This window comes from Lampetra planeri, chromosome 7, assembly GCF_965212315.1.
Source record: "Lampetra planeri chromosome 7, kcLamPlan1.2.h2, whole genome shotgun sequence".
In the NCBI taxonomy this organism is placed as follows: Eukaryota; Metazoa; Chordata; class Hyperoartia; order Petromyzontiformes; family Petromyzontidae; genus Lampetra; species Lampetra planeri.
The window spans coordinates 12,953,442-12,967,651 of NC_136113.1; the positions used below are offsets into that span (position 1 = coordinate 12,953,442).

The 14,210-nt window shown below is 47.2% G+C and overlaps 1 protein-coding gene across 1 annotated transcript in view; it reads left to right on the forward strand.

The window, feature by feature from the left end:
- LOC144720153 (ryanodine receptor 2-like) overlaps positions 1-14,210 on the forward strand; it is a 289,470-nt gene that overhangs the window by 217,158 nt on the left and 58,102 nt on the right. The window contains exons 69-75 of the mRNA XM_078596660.1: positions 667-759; positions 2,794-2,817; positions 6,527-6,694; positions 8,921-8,980; positions 12,091-12,338; positions 12,594-12,690; positions 13,840-13,964. Coding sequence (XP_078452786.1) covers positions 667-759; positions 2,794-2,817; positions 6,527-6,694; positions 8,921-8,980; positions 12,091-12,338; positions 12,594-12,690; positions 13,840-13,964 — 815 coding nt within the window. The remainder of the gene's footprint in view (positions 1-666; positions 760-2,793; positions 2,818-6,526; positions 6,695-8,920; positions 8,981-12,090; positions 12,339-12,593; positions 12,691-13,839; positions 13,965-14,210) is intronic.

Here is a 14,210-nt window from a genome sequence, read left to right on the forward strand (position 1 = left end):
TGTGCGCGGCCGCATCGGCACGAAATTCTCAAGCAGAGCGTTAAGCGTTATGAGTTTCAAATTCTGCTCGGGGATCAGCACATCCCCATCTTTACCGGGGGGTCAATAAAACGAGGACCACTTTTGTGAGATGCAGTTTCATGTTTGGACCCTCTCTCAAAATGTGTTGTATTTGTGATGTCACCAGGGGTTGTGCTGTAGATACACTGACCCCTGTCGTATAGTTGTGGAATCGCAACCCATGGGTCATGGCCATCAAATGAGGCGAATGCCTCTGAGTCCACAGAGATTTTTCTAATGAATCTCTCGCAAAAAAAAACGATTGTGAATGCTGAATTTGTCTTTTTGATCAATTAGGAAGGTGATGTTCAGCAAGTTTGTATGAGAAAGTTAAGACATTATCATTCATCATTCATACATTCAATATTTCGCTTGCCATGTTTCTATCATATTTGATACTCTTTTTTTAAGTTTCCCAACGAAATTAGATATTAATTTTTTACAAGTAACTTTTAAGGGAAAAAACACAAGTCGCGCTGGATTCATGTTTCATCTTCATACCTGTCTCCTCGTGCGGTCGCATGAGCTACATTTAAGGAACAGAGATAAACTACGGGATGTTCGTCGTCAAGATGTAATCATGTATAAACGCTTCTGTCCTTGCAGAACTTCAAACGGGAGGAGCAGAACTTTGTGGTTTCCAATGAAATCAACAACATGTCCTTCCTCATCTCTGACACCATGAGCAAAATGTCAAAGGTGAGCAGGCTCCCGCCAATGCAAACTGTAACCACTCATTGACCTCGTTGATTTCCTTCACGTGACGAAGGCACCTCGTTTATTTATGTGCCTCAGTCCAGGGATCGGGTCGATCCATTACAATGCATGGCATCGTTGTTTTGGATAAATAGCTTTGAGCTTTGCTCCGGGAGAGATCTGAATTTAAAGGATGCATTAGGGATGGTAAGAAGTCGAAGTGCTTGGCGCCCTGCGCTTCGAACCCACTGACCTGAGTTCAATTCCAAGTAGAAGCTAATATCGGTTGTGAGTTATGTCTGAACTGGTCCCGGGTACCAATTCGACAAACTTGCACTGCATGGTGAAGTATGGTCAAATAATCCCCATGACCGACAGCGTAAGGAGGCCTTAATTCAGTTAATGATTGACAAAGGACTCAAATCTACGGATCAAAACTAGTTTATATTTTATTGATGCCACTGAACAATGTAATCACGTGGTTATAAGATTTCGTGGTGTGTCTCCAGCAGAGTATGTGCAAGACCATATTTCTGACTTCAAACAGTTATCGAAATGATTATTACTTGAATAATGCCGGTTACGTAAACATGTACAGGCACCAAGTTATACAAGGCCATTGAACACCCTGTCAGCTTATGGCTATGCTTAACACACTGTGGTCCATGAGGATGACAATTATGAAATGAAATGTTTTACTCTTGACCCGTTGAATACTGCTCCCTCAATGCACCCTTCCTGCGCTGACAGAAACTCAGTCTTCCTGCGCCGAGTTTCACGTGACTCGCGTAGATCCTCGCGCTTGCAGCGTGAAAGCCGCTCACCCGAGACGCACCGTGCACAGTTTGTGCTTCACGTTCTGCCGCTGCCCGAGTGATCCACCTTGTTAGGGGGACAAAGACTTGAGAGGTCATGCTGGGCTACTGCTCGGCGCCCCCCCCCGCCCCCCCGCGAATTGATGTTCCATTGTTCTCGGTGATGTGTCCAGGACATTATTACCTTTGTATTCATGTCACCGTAACACGGTTGGAACAGTCCCAGTGCGCGTGTGCCCCCTTGGGTTTATTATGAACTGTGCGTTGTTGATCCGCACCAACATGCGTAGAGTGCATGGGGTAGCTCGATCAAAATGTGCACGTTTTATTGTTATTTTGTGAATAAAGTAATGGCGATAGATTAAATTGCAAGTAATTTTCGGGGACACGAACAATGTTTACAAAGACAAATATGATAAATAGTCACGGATCAAATAAATACGGTAACCGTTATATACAAATGTAATCAATATCACAATGCATCTTCAAACTCGTAGCATTTTTGATTGCACAGTCGCAATGATTTACAGAACATGGTCGTGGCTGCTAATTTATCAAGCATTTCGCTGGGAATGCCAAGGACAAATTGATTTATTTTAAAAATGCATTGCCCGTAGGTGACCTGCCGTGTTAAATGAGGTGCGGAACTGGCCGACATTGCTGTAGAATTCAACTTCTGTTGGGCCTGGTGGCTCTTGGAGGTCAACGCTTTGCATGTGTCCGGGACCCCCGGGGGTTTGAGCCCTGGTCTCCCACCTGAGATGAAGTTTTCATGACGAGTGAGGCTGATGCTCGCAATCTTGTCACCATCGACTGCATGCAGTGCAATAAAGGTTAAGTCACGTGATAGATTAAAACATTGACCAGCGTGGTGGGGTCGGGTGAAACAACCCCCAATGACAGAGGCCTCCAAACAGGAGTGGCTTTTACAAAACTCCGTGTACTAATCTGTTATTATTGTTGCAGGTTAGAAATGGAGGGCAAATGCATACGTAATTTTGAAGACGATGGGAATTGTTTTTATTAGATTCCTTTTTCGTATCACCTATAAGCACGTGCAATTTTGTTGTACGATCAGCAGTTATTGTCCTACTGCTGTTATTATTATGATGCCATTTTCATGCCACGTAATAACACGGATGTTTTTACTTTTTTACTGTTTTTTTGTGTTCGTGTTTTTATGCGATTCGCTTAAACAAAAAAAAACCGCATCCCCTCTAAGCGTGGAGGCTTCAGATGGACAAAGGTCAGCATCACCCCGGCCGCTGCGTTCAGAGCAGACGCTCGTTTTCACCGGAGCTCGACTCACTTCTCCGTTAACTCCACCTGTTCATAACGTAACAGCCCGCACCGCCGCATTCTGGCTTCAACCCCCGCAGGGATTTTCACGATAACGCATGGGGAGGCAGTCTATAGCCCGGTCTGCGCACGGATTTTTTACAGAGTAGAAATCGTTGCTCTGTCGGTAACGCTTGCCACCGCCGGTTGTTTTTAAGGGGGGGACAACAACAGTGCCGTAAAGGACTGGCCTTGTCGATGCCTAACCAGCGATAGCTTTTACGTAATATTATCATGCCCTCAGGAAGTGACGGCGCAAGAAGTTGCAACAAGTCACTCTATCGTCCTGCGGTGTTTTCTCAAGAGATCACGAAGACACTTTTGGCGGCGATGAGAGCAACGCTTTGGACAAGTGTCATTCCGTGTTCCTCATTAAAAACCACAAAGTGTGGACTGGGCCACTTCTATGCAAATGTCTTCCTGTCATTATCATCACAACCGTGTGCTCTGCAGAGCACAGGGATTTATATTGAGTGAGTGATCAACTCAATAATCTAAACACACTTTTTTTTATTACAAAAAGGCATAATCACTGCAAGCCAAATGGGACATTTGTTGTCTTGCAAATCGAGCAAGCTAAAATCTTAGTGGGTGTGGTGTTGGGTCCACGTGCATCGGGACCCGAGATGTAGCATGGTTGATGCCAGAATGGTTGGCTGTATGAGGGTTCACTTAACACCATTATCACTGTTGGAAAACCGTGTGTGATCTGCGGTGATAATAATAGGCTTGACCTTGTCACGGCACAACTCATGAGTGCTGTTTGCTTTCAAACCTTTCTGAATATTACAACCACCGAAATGTGTCTTTATTCGTTTTGCTATGTTGTTGTGAAGACTGTGTGTGTCCACTTGTCTGTAACCCGTGTGTGAATCCAGTTCACTTCGATTCTAAGGTGGTGGATTATAAGTCCCAGCACATTTTTTTGGCACTGGACATTTTGATGCCATGCAGACAAAAATATCTCGTCTTAAACTGGACGTCAAACATATTTTGTCCAGATGTGGGTGGCAGGGTGACCCAGTGGTAACTGTTGTGACTCTGGGTTCAAATTCCCGACTCGGGTGCTTTTCTCTGTCGATTTATGTTTGATTTTCTCCCCCTGTTCAGCATGGGGTTCCTCCGGGATTCTCCGATGTTTCTCCTATAGCTAAATACACGAACAACGTAACTGGTGTTGGCCAAACGTCTCGATGTTGAACAATTAACAGCAAATTGCTTAATTGGTCATAACACCGCAGCAACACAGCCCCCTAGTGCACAAATTCAGAGTTGAGACCCAGCGAGCAAAGTAAATAACAACAAGAATTGCCGTATTCTTGGTTCTTTCGGTAAAGTCACGTAGAAGGGAAACAATAAAAGAATTAATATATATAAAGCAATACAATTATCACGACGTTTCGACTGCAAGAAAATTTGAAAAAAGTCTAAATTTTCTTGCTGTAGATTTCACGCCTGATGATGATTGCTTGTGTTGCAGTCGAAACGTCGTGATAATTTTATTGTTTTCTATATATTAATTATTTTATTATTTCCATTCTACGTGACTTTACCGAAAGAACCAAGAATATGAATCCCTGCAGTCACGAAAGCTCTAAATCTAAATTTAAGATTTGCCGTGCCTAGGCTCCCGTAGCATTCGGACTGCCACCACCCAAGGACATTGTGGATTTTCTTTTTTTCTGACTTATTCTGCACTCTGTCTGGTGCCCGTGTTGTTGTTGTTGTTTTCGATAAAGGTTTGGCGGCTCACCCTAAGTTGGTGTGACGGGACAACATTGACATCGTGGCAGCTGCATGAACATAACATTTGGCGTCGTACTTACATATTCACGTAAAACTTTATTATTTTGTTGCGTTCAACCTAGTTGGCCTGTTTTGCTCAAACCGTTACCCTATACTTGTGTGTATGTGTGTGTGTAGATTTTCCAGTGCTTTCGGTGATGATGAATAATGTGATTTTTAGGGGTGTCAGAATATATCATTGATTTCTGGCTGCGGTGCTGTAATACCCTCGAAGGGAGATGGATTTTCCAAGCATGCTTAGGCCCCGTGATACTGCATCGAGCGATTTGGAGAAATCTATTGAGCGTCGAGCACCCGTTAATCTTTGAGAACCTACTGGCTAACAAGCGCAATCTTGTGCACAAGAAAAACCCTCGCTTTCTGCACAACATGCATTTAATTTCTTCAGTATTCATGTATCTCTGTACTACCACGTTTCCTTCAAAACTATTATTTTTAGCAAATACTGTGTGGGGGAAGCGGGGGGGATGCAAAGTAGTTTACGTTGATCTGAAAACGCTTAATCTCATATTGCAGAGCGCACGAACAGTCAGAGATGCATTAATTTCCGCTGCACGCAGACCGTGTTAGGCAGATGCATAACCCTATCGCAATAAGTCTGTGTGCCACTCGGCCAATTTCCCCAGAGTCAGATGGTTCGATCCCTGCAGCAATCCATTAATTTCCGCTGGGAATTCCCGACAAGCGGAATCTACCATGAAGAGGGCATTAACTATCTCCTGACAAAGTTTGCAGAGATGGACAAAGTGGGTGTTGATGTTATAAGTCCAAATCTAAATTGGTAAAATGACACAGACATTGAACAGAGAAAATAAATAAAATACTGATAGTCTGCAGATGCAGAAGTCGCCTTGACGACAGATGCACTGAATGTTAATGAGCTCAGGATCTCCCCAGCCCATCATCCTTCTTAGACGATTAAAACTGATACCCGCAATATTGTGATGACCCCCGCCATGGGAATGTGGAATTTCCGCCACTGCCTCGGCGCCACGCAACAGGCATGGGCCCTTCCCCGTGGCTCTCACGTCAGTATAAAAACGCAATTTTTTTAATGCGTTAACACCCTGGACAAATAACCGTCCATGGCGTGTTGCGCAACACCTGTGTGTGTTCACGTCTCCCGGCCCTGTCTCTTGAATACTAACACGGCGAGGTGCTTGGTGCAGTCACAGCGCGTCTATTGCCAGCGTGTCACCACTCTTCTAACGGTCATGCGGTGTGCACCCCCCCCCCCCCGCTGTGCCCCCCCCCACGCAATTCCCCTCCCTGTGCGTCCCCCCCCCCCGCTGTGTCCCCCCCCCCCACGCAATTCTCCACCCCACCCCATTCCCCCCCCCCCCCCGCTGTGCCCCCCCCCCACGCAATTCCCCACCCCACCCCGTTCTTCCCCCCGCTGTGCCCCCCCCCCCACGCAATTCCCCACCCCTCCCTGTGCGTCCCCCCCCCCCGGCACACCCCCCCCCCTTCCCCGTGCAATTCCCCCCCTCCCCGAGCACCCCCCTCCCACCCCGCGGACCCCCTCCCCGCGCCCCCCCCTCCCACCCCGCGGACCCCCCCTCCCTCCCCACGCACCTCCCCCCCTCCCACCCCACGCACCCCCCCCTCCCCACGCACCCCCTCCCCGCGCCCCCCCCCCCCTCCCACCCCACGGACCCCCCTCCCCACGCACCCCCTCCCACGCACCTTCCCCCCTCCCATCCCACGCACCCCCCCTCCCCACACCCCCCCCTCCCTCCCCACGCACCCCCCTCCCCACACCCCCCCCTCCCTCCCCACGCACCCCCCTCCCCGCTCGGTGCGCGTGCCAGGCGGGCGGCGACCGCGAGAGGAAGAAATCCAAGAAGCGCGGCGAGCGCTACACGGTGCAGACGTCGCTCATCGTGGCCGCCCTGAAGCGCATGCTGCCCATCGGACTCAACATCTGCGCGCCCGGCGACCAGGAGCTCATCTCCCTTGCCAAAAACCGCTTCGCCATGGTCAGCCCCTCACGCCTCGTGCCAGCCACAATAATGATGATGACAATGATGACATTTGGTATTGCCTCCAAGCAGAACCGGCCCTAGACCTTTGGGGGCCCTAAGCAAAATTTGGTTGGAGGCCCCTTTGATGTATGATTTTTTTCACCCACTAGCTAGCAGTGACTCTAGGAGGCCCTCTGCTGGCCACGGGGCCCTTTGCAATTGCAAGGGACGTTTAGTGGCTGGGCCGGCTCTGCCTCCAAGGTTATTGTGAAGGCGCTATAGGGGCCGTCCATAAATGACGTCACGCACCTAGGGGAGGGGGGGTCAGACATTTGTGACGATGTGTGACGAGGTGGGGCGGGGGGTTGAGAAATGTGACGTCACCTCAAAATGCGCAACTTTAAATAAATATAGACAACACGTTCTACTTAATTAAAGAGACTTTTTAATAAATGTTATCTCCTACAACATTACCGTACAGCGCCACATTAAATACGCACTACAATGACAATAGTTTAAAGCGATTTGAAGCATTATATTTTTTTGGGGGGGGGGGGGGCAGAGCTTTGTGACATCATATTTGAGGGGGGGTCTGACTTTTTGTGACGAGGGGGGGGGGGTCAAAAATCGTCCAAAATCGCGTGACGTCATTTATGGACGGCCCCCTACGTTTCACCGACGTCGTCTGCAGTAGTTTGACGGTAGGTGGAGATGTCTACATGTATGCATGCATGTTCACCTCAGATACGTGTGGTTAATACGGACTTGATTCCTTGCAAAAGGTTTTTATTTGGTGTTTGAACATCCTAACACCTGTTTTGTTGCCAGAAAGGGTAAAATCTATTCTGATTTTTCATACTTTGATACTGGCAAAAAAAAAAAAGGTCCCATGATATGTATGTATGTGTTGAACTTATTTCGCACCGTACGTAGCCAACCGTGCTAATCGGACGTGCGGGGAAGGACAAAAAAAATAAAGACAAAAAGCAGTTCTAAAGAGCACTTAACAAAAGCCAAATGTTGGTATGTGAAATCCCAATTGAGTAATTTGCAGGTATTTGAATACATTTTGACCTTTCCTGAGGGACACTGGCCTTGGTCTTCTTGAATTACTTCCTGGGATCTTTAACGCCCCATTGTGAAGCAGACTGAATACACCTTTGTTTCCCCAAGAACGAATATTGTTCCCTCCAGAAGCCAATATTTCGAAATATGGAAGCAAGTGTCTTTTTTTCCATTTAAATCCGATCTCTACTCCTTCATTGTTGTACTTTTGTTTTATGTTATTGCTGTTGTCGTTTTGGTCACCCAGTTGAACAAAATTAACTTGAAATGCGGGAATATTAAACATTTGCTTTATTACATCCGTGCACTTCCACAAAAAAACCTACATTTAAGACTAATGTCCGAACTTGGGTGTTTATACATAAAGTTAACACTGCAGTTTTTCTGGCCAACCAGAATAAGGATTCAAGTTCCTGGCCTCATCTGTTATTGTTGACTTCATTTATACTCTTTGGTTCTTTTGGTAAAGTCACGCAGGAGAAAAGTAATAATAGGTCACGGCGTAGATCACGACGTTTCGATCGCCACACAAACGGTCGTCCCCACGTGACTTCACCGAAAGAACCAGAGGGTATGGATTCCTGCAGTCACGAAAGCTTCAAATCAAAATTTACTTAATTTGTTGATAAAACAAGAAAGACAGTCTTCCATCAACCTTGCAAAATACTGTATATGTGCTTGCATACAGATTGTCTGCGTCCATAATAGGGGTTTTTGGGTTTGATCGCGTAAATATATAAATGTGTCGTTAAAACCCGCCACCACCCGACACAGCCAGCTAGTAAGGGTTGTCACGTAACCCTTACTAATTGCCTACGTGTTAAACAGATTGTGTGCAGTCCAGTCTACATTGATAACTTATTGTATATGCAGTACTATATACTATAATACAATAACCGTTATATGAGGATCTAATACGTTTCATGTCATTTCATTACACAGCGAAGTGTTTCAGTATTTTAAAATAATATTTGTTTCGTTAGCTCTTAGTCATCATCCGTGCTAAATCCACTGCTGGATGAAGGCTTCTCTAAGTCAGTGCCATCTCTCACATTGCTCATAAACCAGAACAAGTTTAACTTTTACCTTTCGTGTCAAATCATTGCCTCTGCTTTTCTCTAAAATACTTGAACAGTCAAAGTGTTATCTTTGTTCTCTTCTTTCCTTGACCATTAGAAAGACACAGATGACGAAGTTCGCGATTTCATTCGCAACAATCTCCACCTTCAAGGAAAAGTAAGCATGTTACCCGCTGATGGCTTGTATATGTGTGCCTGGTGTGTGTGTGTGTGTTCGCGAGTGCACATTCACATAAACCTGGAGACACCTATGAGTGGTTTGTGTGAGTGGTGAAGTGAAAATAGGATCAATACTTGGCAAAGCATACTATTGGTAACGTAACAATGAATAAGCAGACGATGCCTCCTCCTTCATCTACTCGTCTCCACATGCAAAGAAAAAGTATTTCTGACACAACTCATCAGCCGCACAGCCTTCTGGGAGTACGTAATTCCAGCTGCGTTGATTCAAGACGAGCAAACTCAGGAGCAGAGTCTGGCTTGCTTCAATCATTTTGGTGAACTGCAAAGTCTCACAGACAAGGAACCTCTTTATAAGATTTGGCTCCTAGTCCGCAAAAAGCAATTCCTTCGCCAACACTGCCATGGAGGTCCAATTGGAAATATACATCTGTGTTTGACCTAGAGCCCCACTAATTGGGCACAAGTAACGTACCAGGTGGTACTATATTTGGGGAGAGAAAGTCAACCGCTATTGGTAACTGGATGCACCAGGACAACAATGTAGTGCGTGTGCACCTGTGTGCGCGTGACACCGAGCCAAATGTCCACGCATCATGTTGAACAAGCTTGGCTTCTGTATATCCCCTTTATGAAAATTGCTAATGCAATCAGATGTGGTCGAGAAAATATGAATTTTATGAACATTACCACCGGTCTTCATCACGCAATCGATGTATATATTAACACTAAAGTCATTATCGCTGTGTAATGTTTCCCCCCCCCCCATTCTAATGAGATCAAGCACTTTCAGCACCGTTGTGTAAACGTCATAACCGTTCCATGTTACCTATCCAAAAATTTCATCTGCCAACAAACAATGTTACCCTTTCTCCGAATGTGAATTCAAAAGGAGTGAGTGTTGGAGGCCGTTGTCTTTTTGCTCCCTGGCGGCGTGTGGCTCGCTGCCGTCGACGCGCACCTCACAGCCTAACCCCGTCGTCCGCTGCGTGTGTTGTCGTTTGCCTGCACGCTGCACGACGCCGCCGTCCCCACCTGCCACAACCGCCGCTCGCGTCTCTTCCCCCCCCCTACCCACCTCGCCAAAAGTACACGGTGTTTTACTTCGAAAGACTCGCCAAGAAGTTCCCCGTAGCGCTCAAATGGCTGAAGACCTGGCAGTTCCTGCACGGCGCCAAGTGCCACAGCGCCGTCGCGGACCACGTGCCGGGCCACAAAAAAAATCCGGGCTTTCGCCAACAATGCCACGGTTTTGCCACCGTCGTCACCAGTGAGGCCCCTCTGACGGGCAGGGGCCCGAGGCAGCCTGCCCGCCCGCTCGGGAAGCCGGCCCCCGTGGGGTTTACGGTAATGGCGAGGCTTCCGAAACCGCCGCCTAGGCCCCAGGAGCAACACTTCCTGGCGGTGGTGAAAAGGGCCGAGAGGGACGAGACCCTGCCGATGCCGCGCCGAGCGTTGACTTCGGTTAACGAGCCACCCAGACGAGCGTTGCCCGAGCGCGTGAGTGCGCGTGCCGGGAGCCCCGTGCCGCTGTGCCTAGGTTAGCGGGGTCCTGTCGCTGCTTGTGCCTAGATGCGTGGGGCCTCATCGCTGCTGCTTCTCCTCCTCCTCCTCGAGTGTGGAATTGTGTCCGCGTTCGCTCTGTCGACAGCTTTTAGATTATGTTTGCTTGAGATAGTTTTAATTAGTATCATGTGTTTGTACGGTATGAGAAGTGGTCAAAGTTGTTTTTTGTATGAGAGCTTAGCAAGCCAGATTATGTTTCCACTTGCAAAATAAACAATGGTCTCAGATGGCTGTCACCTGTGGTCAAGTTATCATACCAAGGGGACATTGAATGATACTAAAAAAATATGGTTAAGCTCGTGCTTAATATATTATTGCTCATTATACTGTGACTAGCCCGTGACAAAGTAAAATAAACCCTCCAAATGCATTAATTACCATGTTCATTGCTTAATTAAATATGTAGAAAAATATGTAGAAAGACTGATGTTTCGAGCTGAAGCAATTCTTCATTGCTCCACCACCGCAAATGCATCACCTTCATGTTTATTAGTATTTTTGCGACAAATTGGTATTTTTTTCTGACCAGGTAAGACCCCAGTGAGACTATGACTTAATTTTGCAAGGGAGACTTGTTCTATGGGGGCATTTTGGTCGTCATCCTATGTGAAGACTCGCCCCACCCTCACAATGTGGACTTTCTACAACTGGGAAAGGACTGTCAAGATATTCGACCGCGGTGCATTTCTCCCTAAAACATTTAACGATACGTAAGCTTATCGGGCCGCTGTAATACTTTTCAAAACCTAATTATTTTCAAAATTTTGGCCTCTCCTCGTGTGTGCGATCAGTGTTTATTTTCACGTATTATTTGTGTGCTTTACTGGCTGTAGTTTTTCGATAATGCTGCACATATCTTTAGTCATCAAGATGTAGAGATGCGATGGGTGCAGGAACCTCATTTCTTTATTGGTCTCAGTGTGGTTTGATGTTAACACAAAAATTCTAAGTAAAATCGAACGGATTTTTGGTTTAAAAGCTTACTTAGTGCCTTTCACAATCGGTTGCCTTGAGGCACTTTTCAATATAAAATCACAAAAAACAACATACAAATAGCTCTCGTAGTTACACACCCAACATTATCCTATGCTGTCTGAAACAAGTTTAAATTCTTGTTCATGAGGGAAAATAATTGAAAGTCGTGCACGATTAGGCACGTCTGCCATAGTTGCAGTGATATACTAAAAGGTGCATGAGTAACACTGCACTGGTGTGACATGACCATCACTTGAAATGCTTTTTTTCTCAATCACGAAAACTTCAATCTCCTGTTGGACAGCCCAGGACACACTCGCGCTCTGTGTGCATATAGACAAGAGCCATTTTCTTTTGGGATGCGTCTTCCTCCAGCCCGGCCCATAACAGGCTTCTCCCGTGACCTCGTATCACGTCGGACGCAGCTTTCACCGCGGAGGTTTCGTAGAGCCGCGCGTCGTGCCATCTCTGCACCGTCGCGCTGACTCACATCTCGGCGGCGGTGCGTGCTGTCCCCTCACCCACCCCACCCCCCGCACCGTCCAGGCCGACTCGCCGACGGTGCGCTGGCAGATGAGCCTCTACAAGGAGCTGCCGCACCGCAGGGAAGAGAACAGCGACCCCGAGCGCAGCGTGACGCGCCTGCTCGAGATCTCCTCCGTGCTCTACCACCTCGAGCAGGTGGAGCTGCCCTACAAGTCCAAGAAGGCCGTGTGGCACAAGATCCTGTCCAAGCAGCGGCGGCGCGCGGTCGTCGCTTGCTTCCGCATGGCGCCGCTCTACAACTTGCCCAGGTGCTGCTGTGGCCCCTACCGCCGTCGTGCAGATATTTTGTTACCCTCCCCCCTCCTCCCAACTGCTGTGTAGCCCTATAGAGTATTAGGAAATATCAATGTTGATATAAACCCTCGCAGCTGTTGAACTGTGGAGGATAATGCATGGCCGTTTGAGATACTGGGTTTGTGCAGGGTACTGATTCAGCAAGGCCAACATGCTGGGCTCCGGTGTTTGTAAATTAATGATTGTGAGACCGATAATCTCTCCCGCAGGCATCGAGCCATCAACCTCTTCCTCAGCGGCTATCAGCGGACGTGGATTGAGACGGAAGAGCACAGTTTCGAGGACCGGCTGATCGAGGATTTGGCTGTGAGTCGGTGCAGGCGGAGGGCAGTTGGGTTGTGAAGTCGGTAGCTGTATGATGTTGCATGATAAAACCAAAGACTCGGTACGTGACAAATGGTTCTCATGACTACCACGTTGGCAGCGGGGTGGACAAGCACAATTCACAAAAATTCTACCAACACGTTCGTCAATAAACGCTGCCTTAAAATAAAAAAAATATATAATCTGACATATCGGGCAATGGCCGTTCTTTATAGCACACAAACAAAGTTCTACGAAGAACGGGTCACGTGCTAGGAAGATTTTATGTATTTTTTCTTTTCAAGCAGTGTTATTGATGAATGTGTTGATGACTTATTTTGTTAGAGTGTTCTATGGATATACTGGCCCCTGCCATAGTTATGGTGACCTTTCACCACTGGTTCCTGGGCTGCCTGTAGAAATGAGCACAGTGGCAGTCATATCATCAATGGCTGGTCATAATTAGAACTGACAAGTAAGTGGGCATGGGCAGGACACTTCGCTTGAAGGGATGATTACCAATGGTCAAGGATAATGACGGAGTGGCTGCCAAGGGATGGAATGCATCCGAGAGGACAAGCAACGGGAAGCTGGAACATATTTAATTAAAGCCCCCTTCTGCAATATTGATTTATAAATGTTTACTGCGCAGAGAGGATAATATAAAATAATCGCACGTAGGAGAAGCACGGTTGGCTACGTATGGTGTGAAAGAAGTTCAACATGCGCACGTGACAAGCAACTTCGTCGAGCTGTCATTTGGGGCCGGGCCGCTTCCCAAAAAGAAGCTGATTGCTCCGTGGGCTTCACCTGGCAAAATATATATTTTTTATAGTTTTAGTCTTTTTTTGTAATTTTCTTACCTTTCCTAGACGTTGCAACTCCTATCGTGTTTCTGTATTGTTTGTTGTAACGTTCTGACCCACCCCTACCGGACATCTGTGCAAAAGAGCTTCATGGCTCTTCGGATTCCTCCAGTGTAAATACATATTCTGATTCTAAATCTCAAGGCATTGGCTATCTGCAGAAAGCTCCTAAGATTGCGACGTTGCCCTGTGGATCTGAGGCCACGAATAGGGTGATTGACGGGGCAGAGCGGGTGGTCAAGGCGCCCGACGCCGCTCGCGCGGCATGCTGTGTGCGTGTGCGCAGCTGTCAGGCATAGAGGAGGACGGAGAGAACGAGGACGGTGGGAAGCGGAGAGACCCGCTCCACCAGCTCATCCTGCACTTCAGTCATACGGCACTCACTGAGAAAAGGTGCCGCGGAAGAAACAGGTGTCGATTGGATTTGAGATTTGCAGTGCTTTGGTTTGAGTCTCATCTGCTGCTATCGGAAGGAATTATCCCCCCCTCCCACTCCAATGAATACGGGGCATTTCTCATTTCTGTTGATCGTCCAAAGCAAGTGATGGAACGTCCACATTCCTTAAGACTCAGTTCATTGTCCCCACTGAACAATTGACGAACTGAGAACGAAGATGGGACGCGTCAACTCCTGACCGGGATTTGAATTTTTCAACC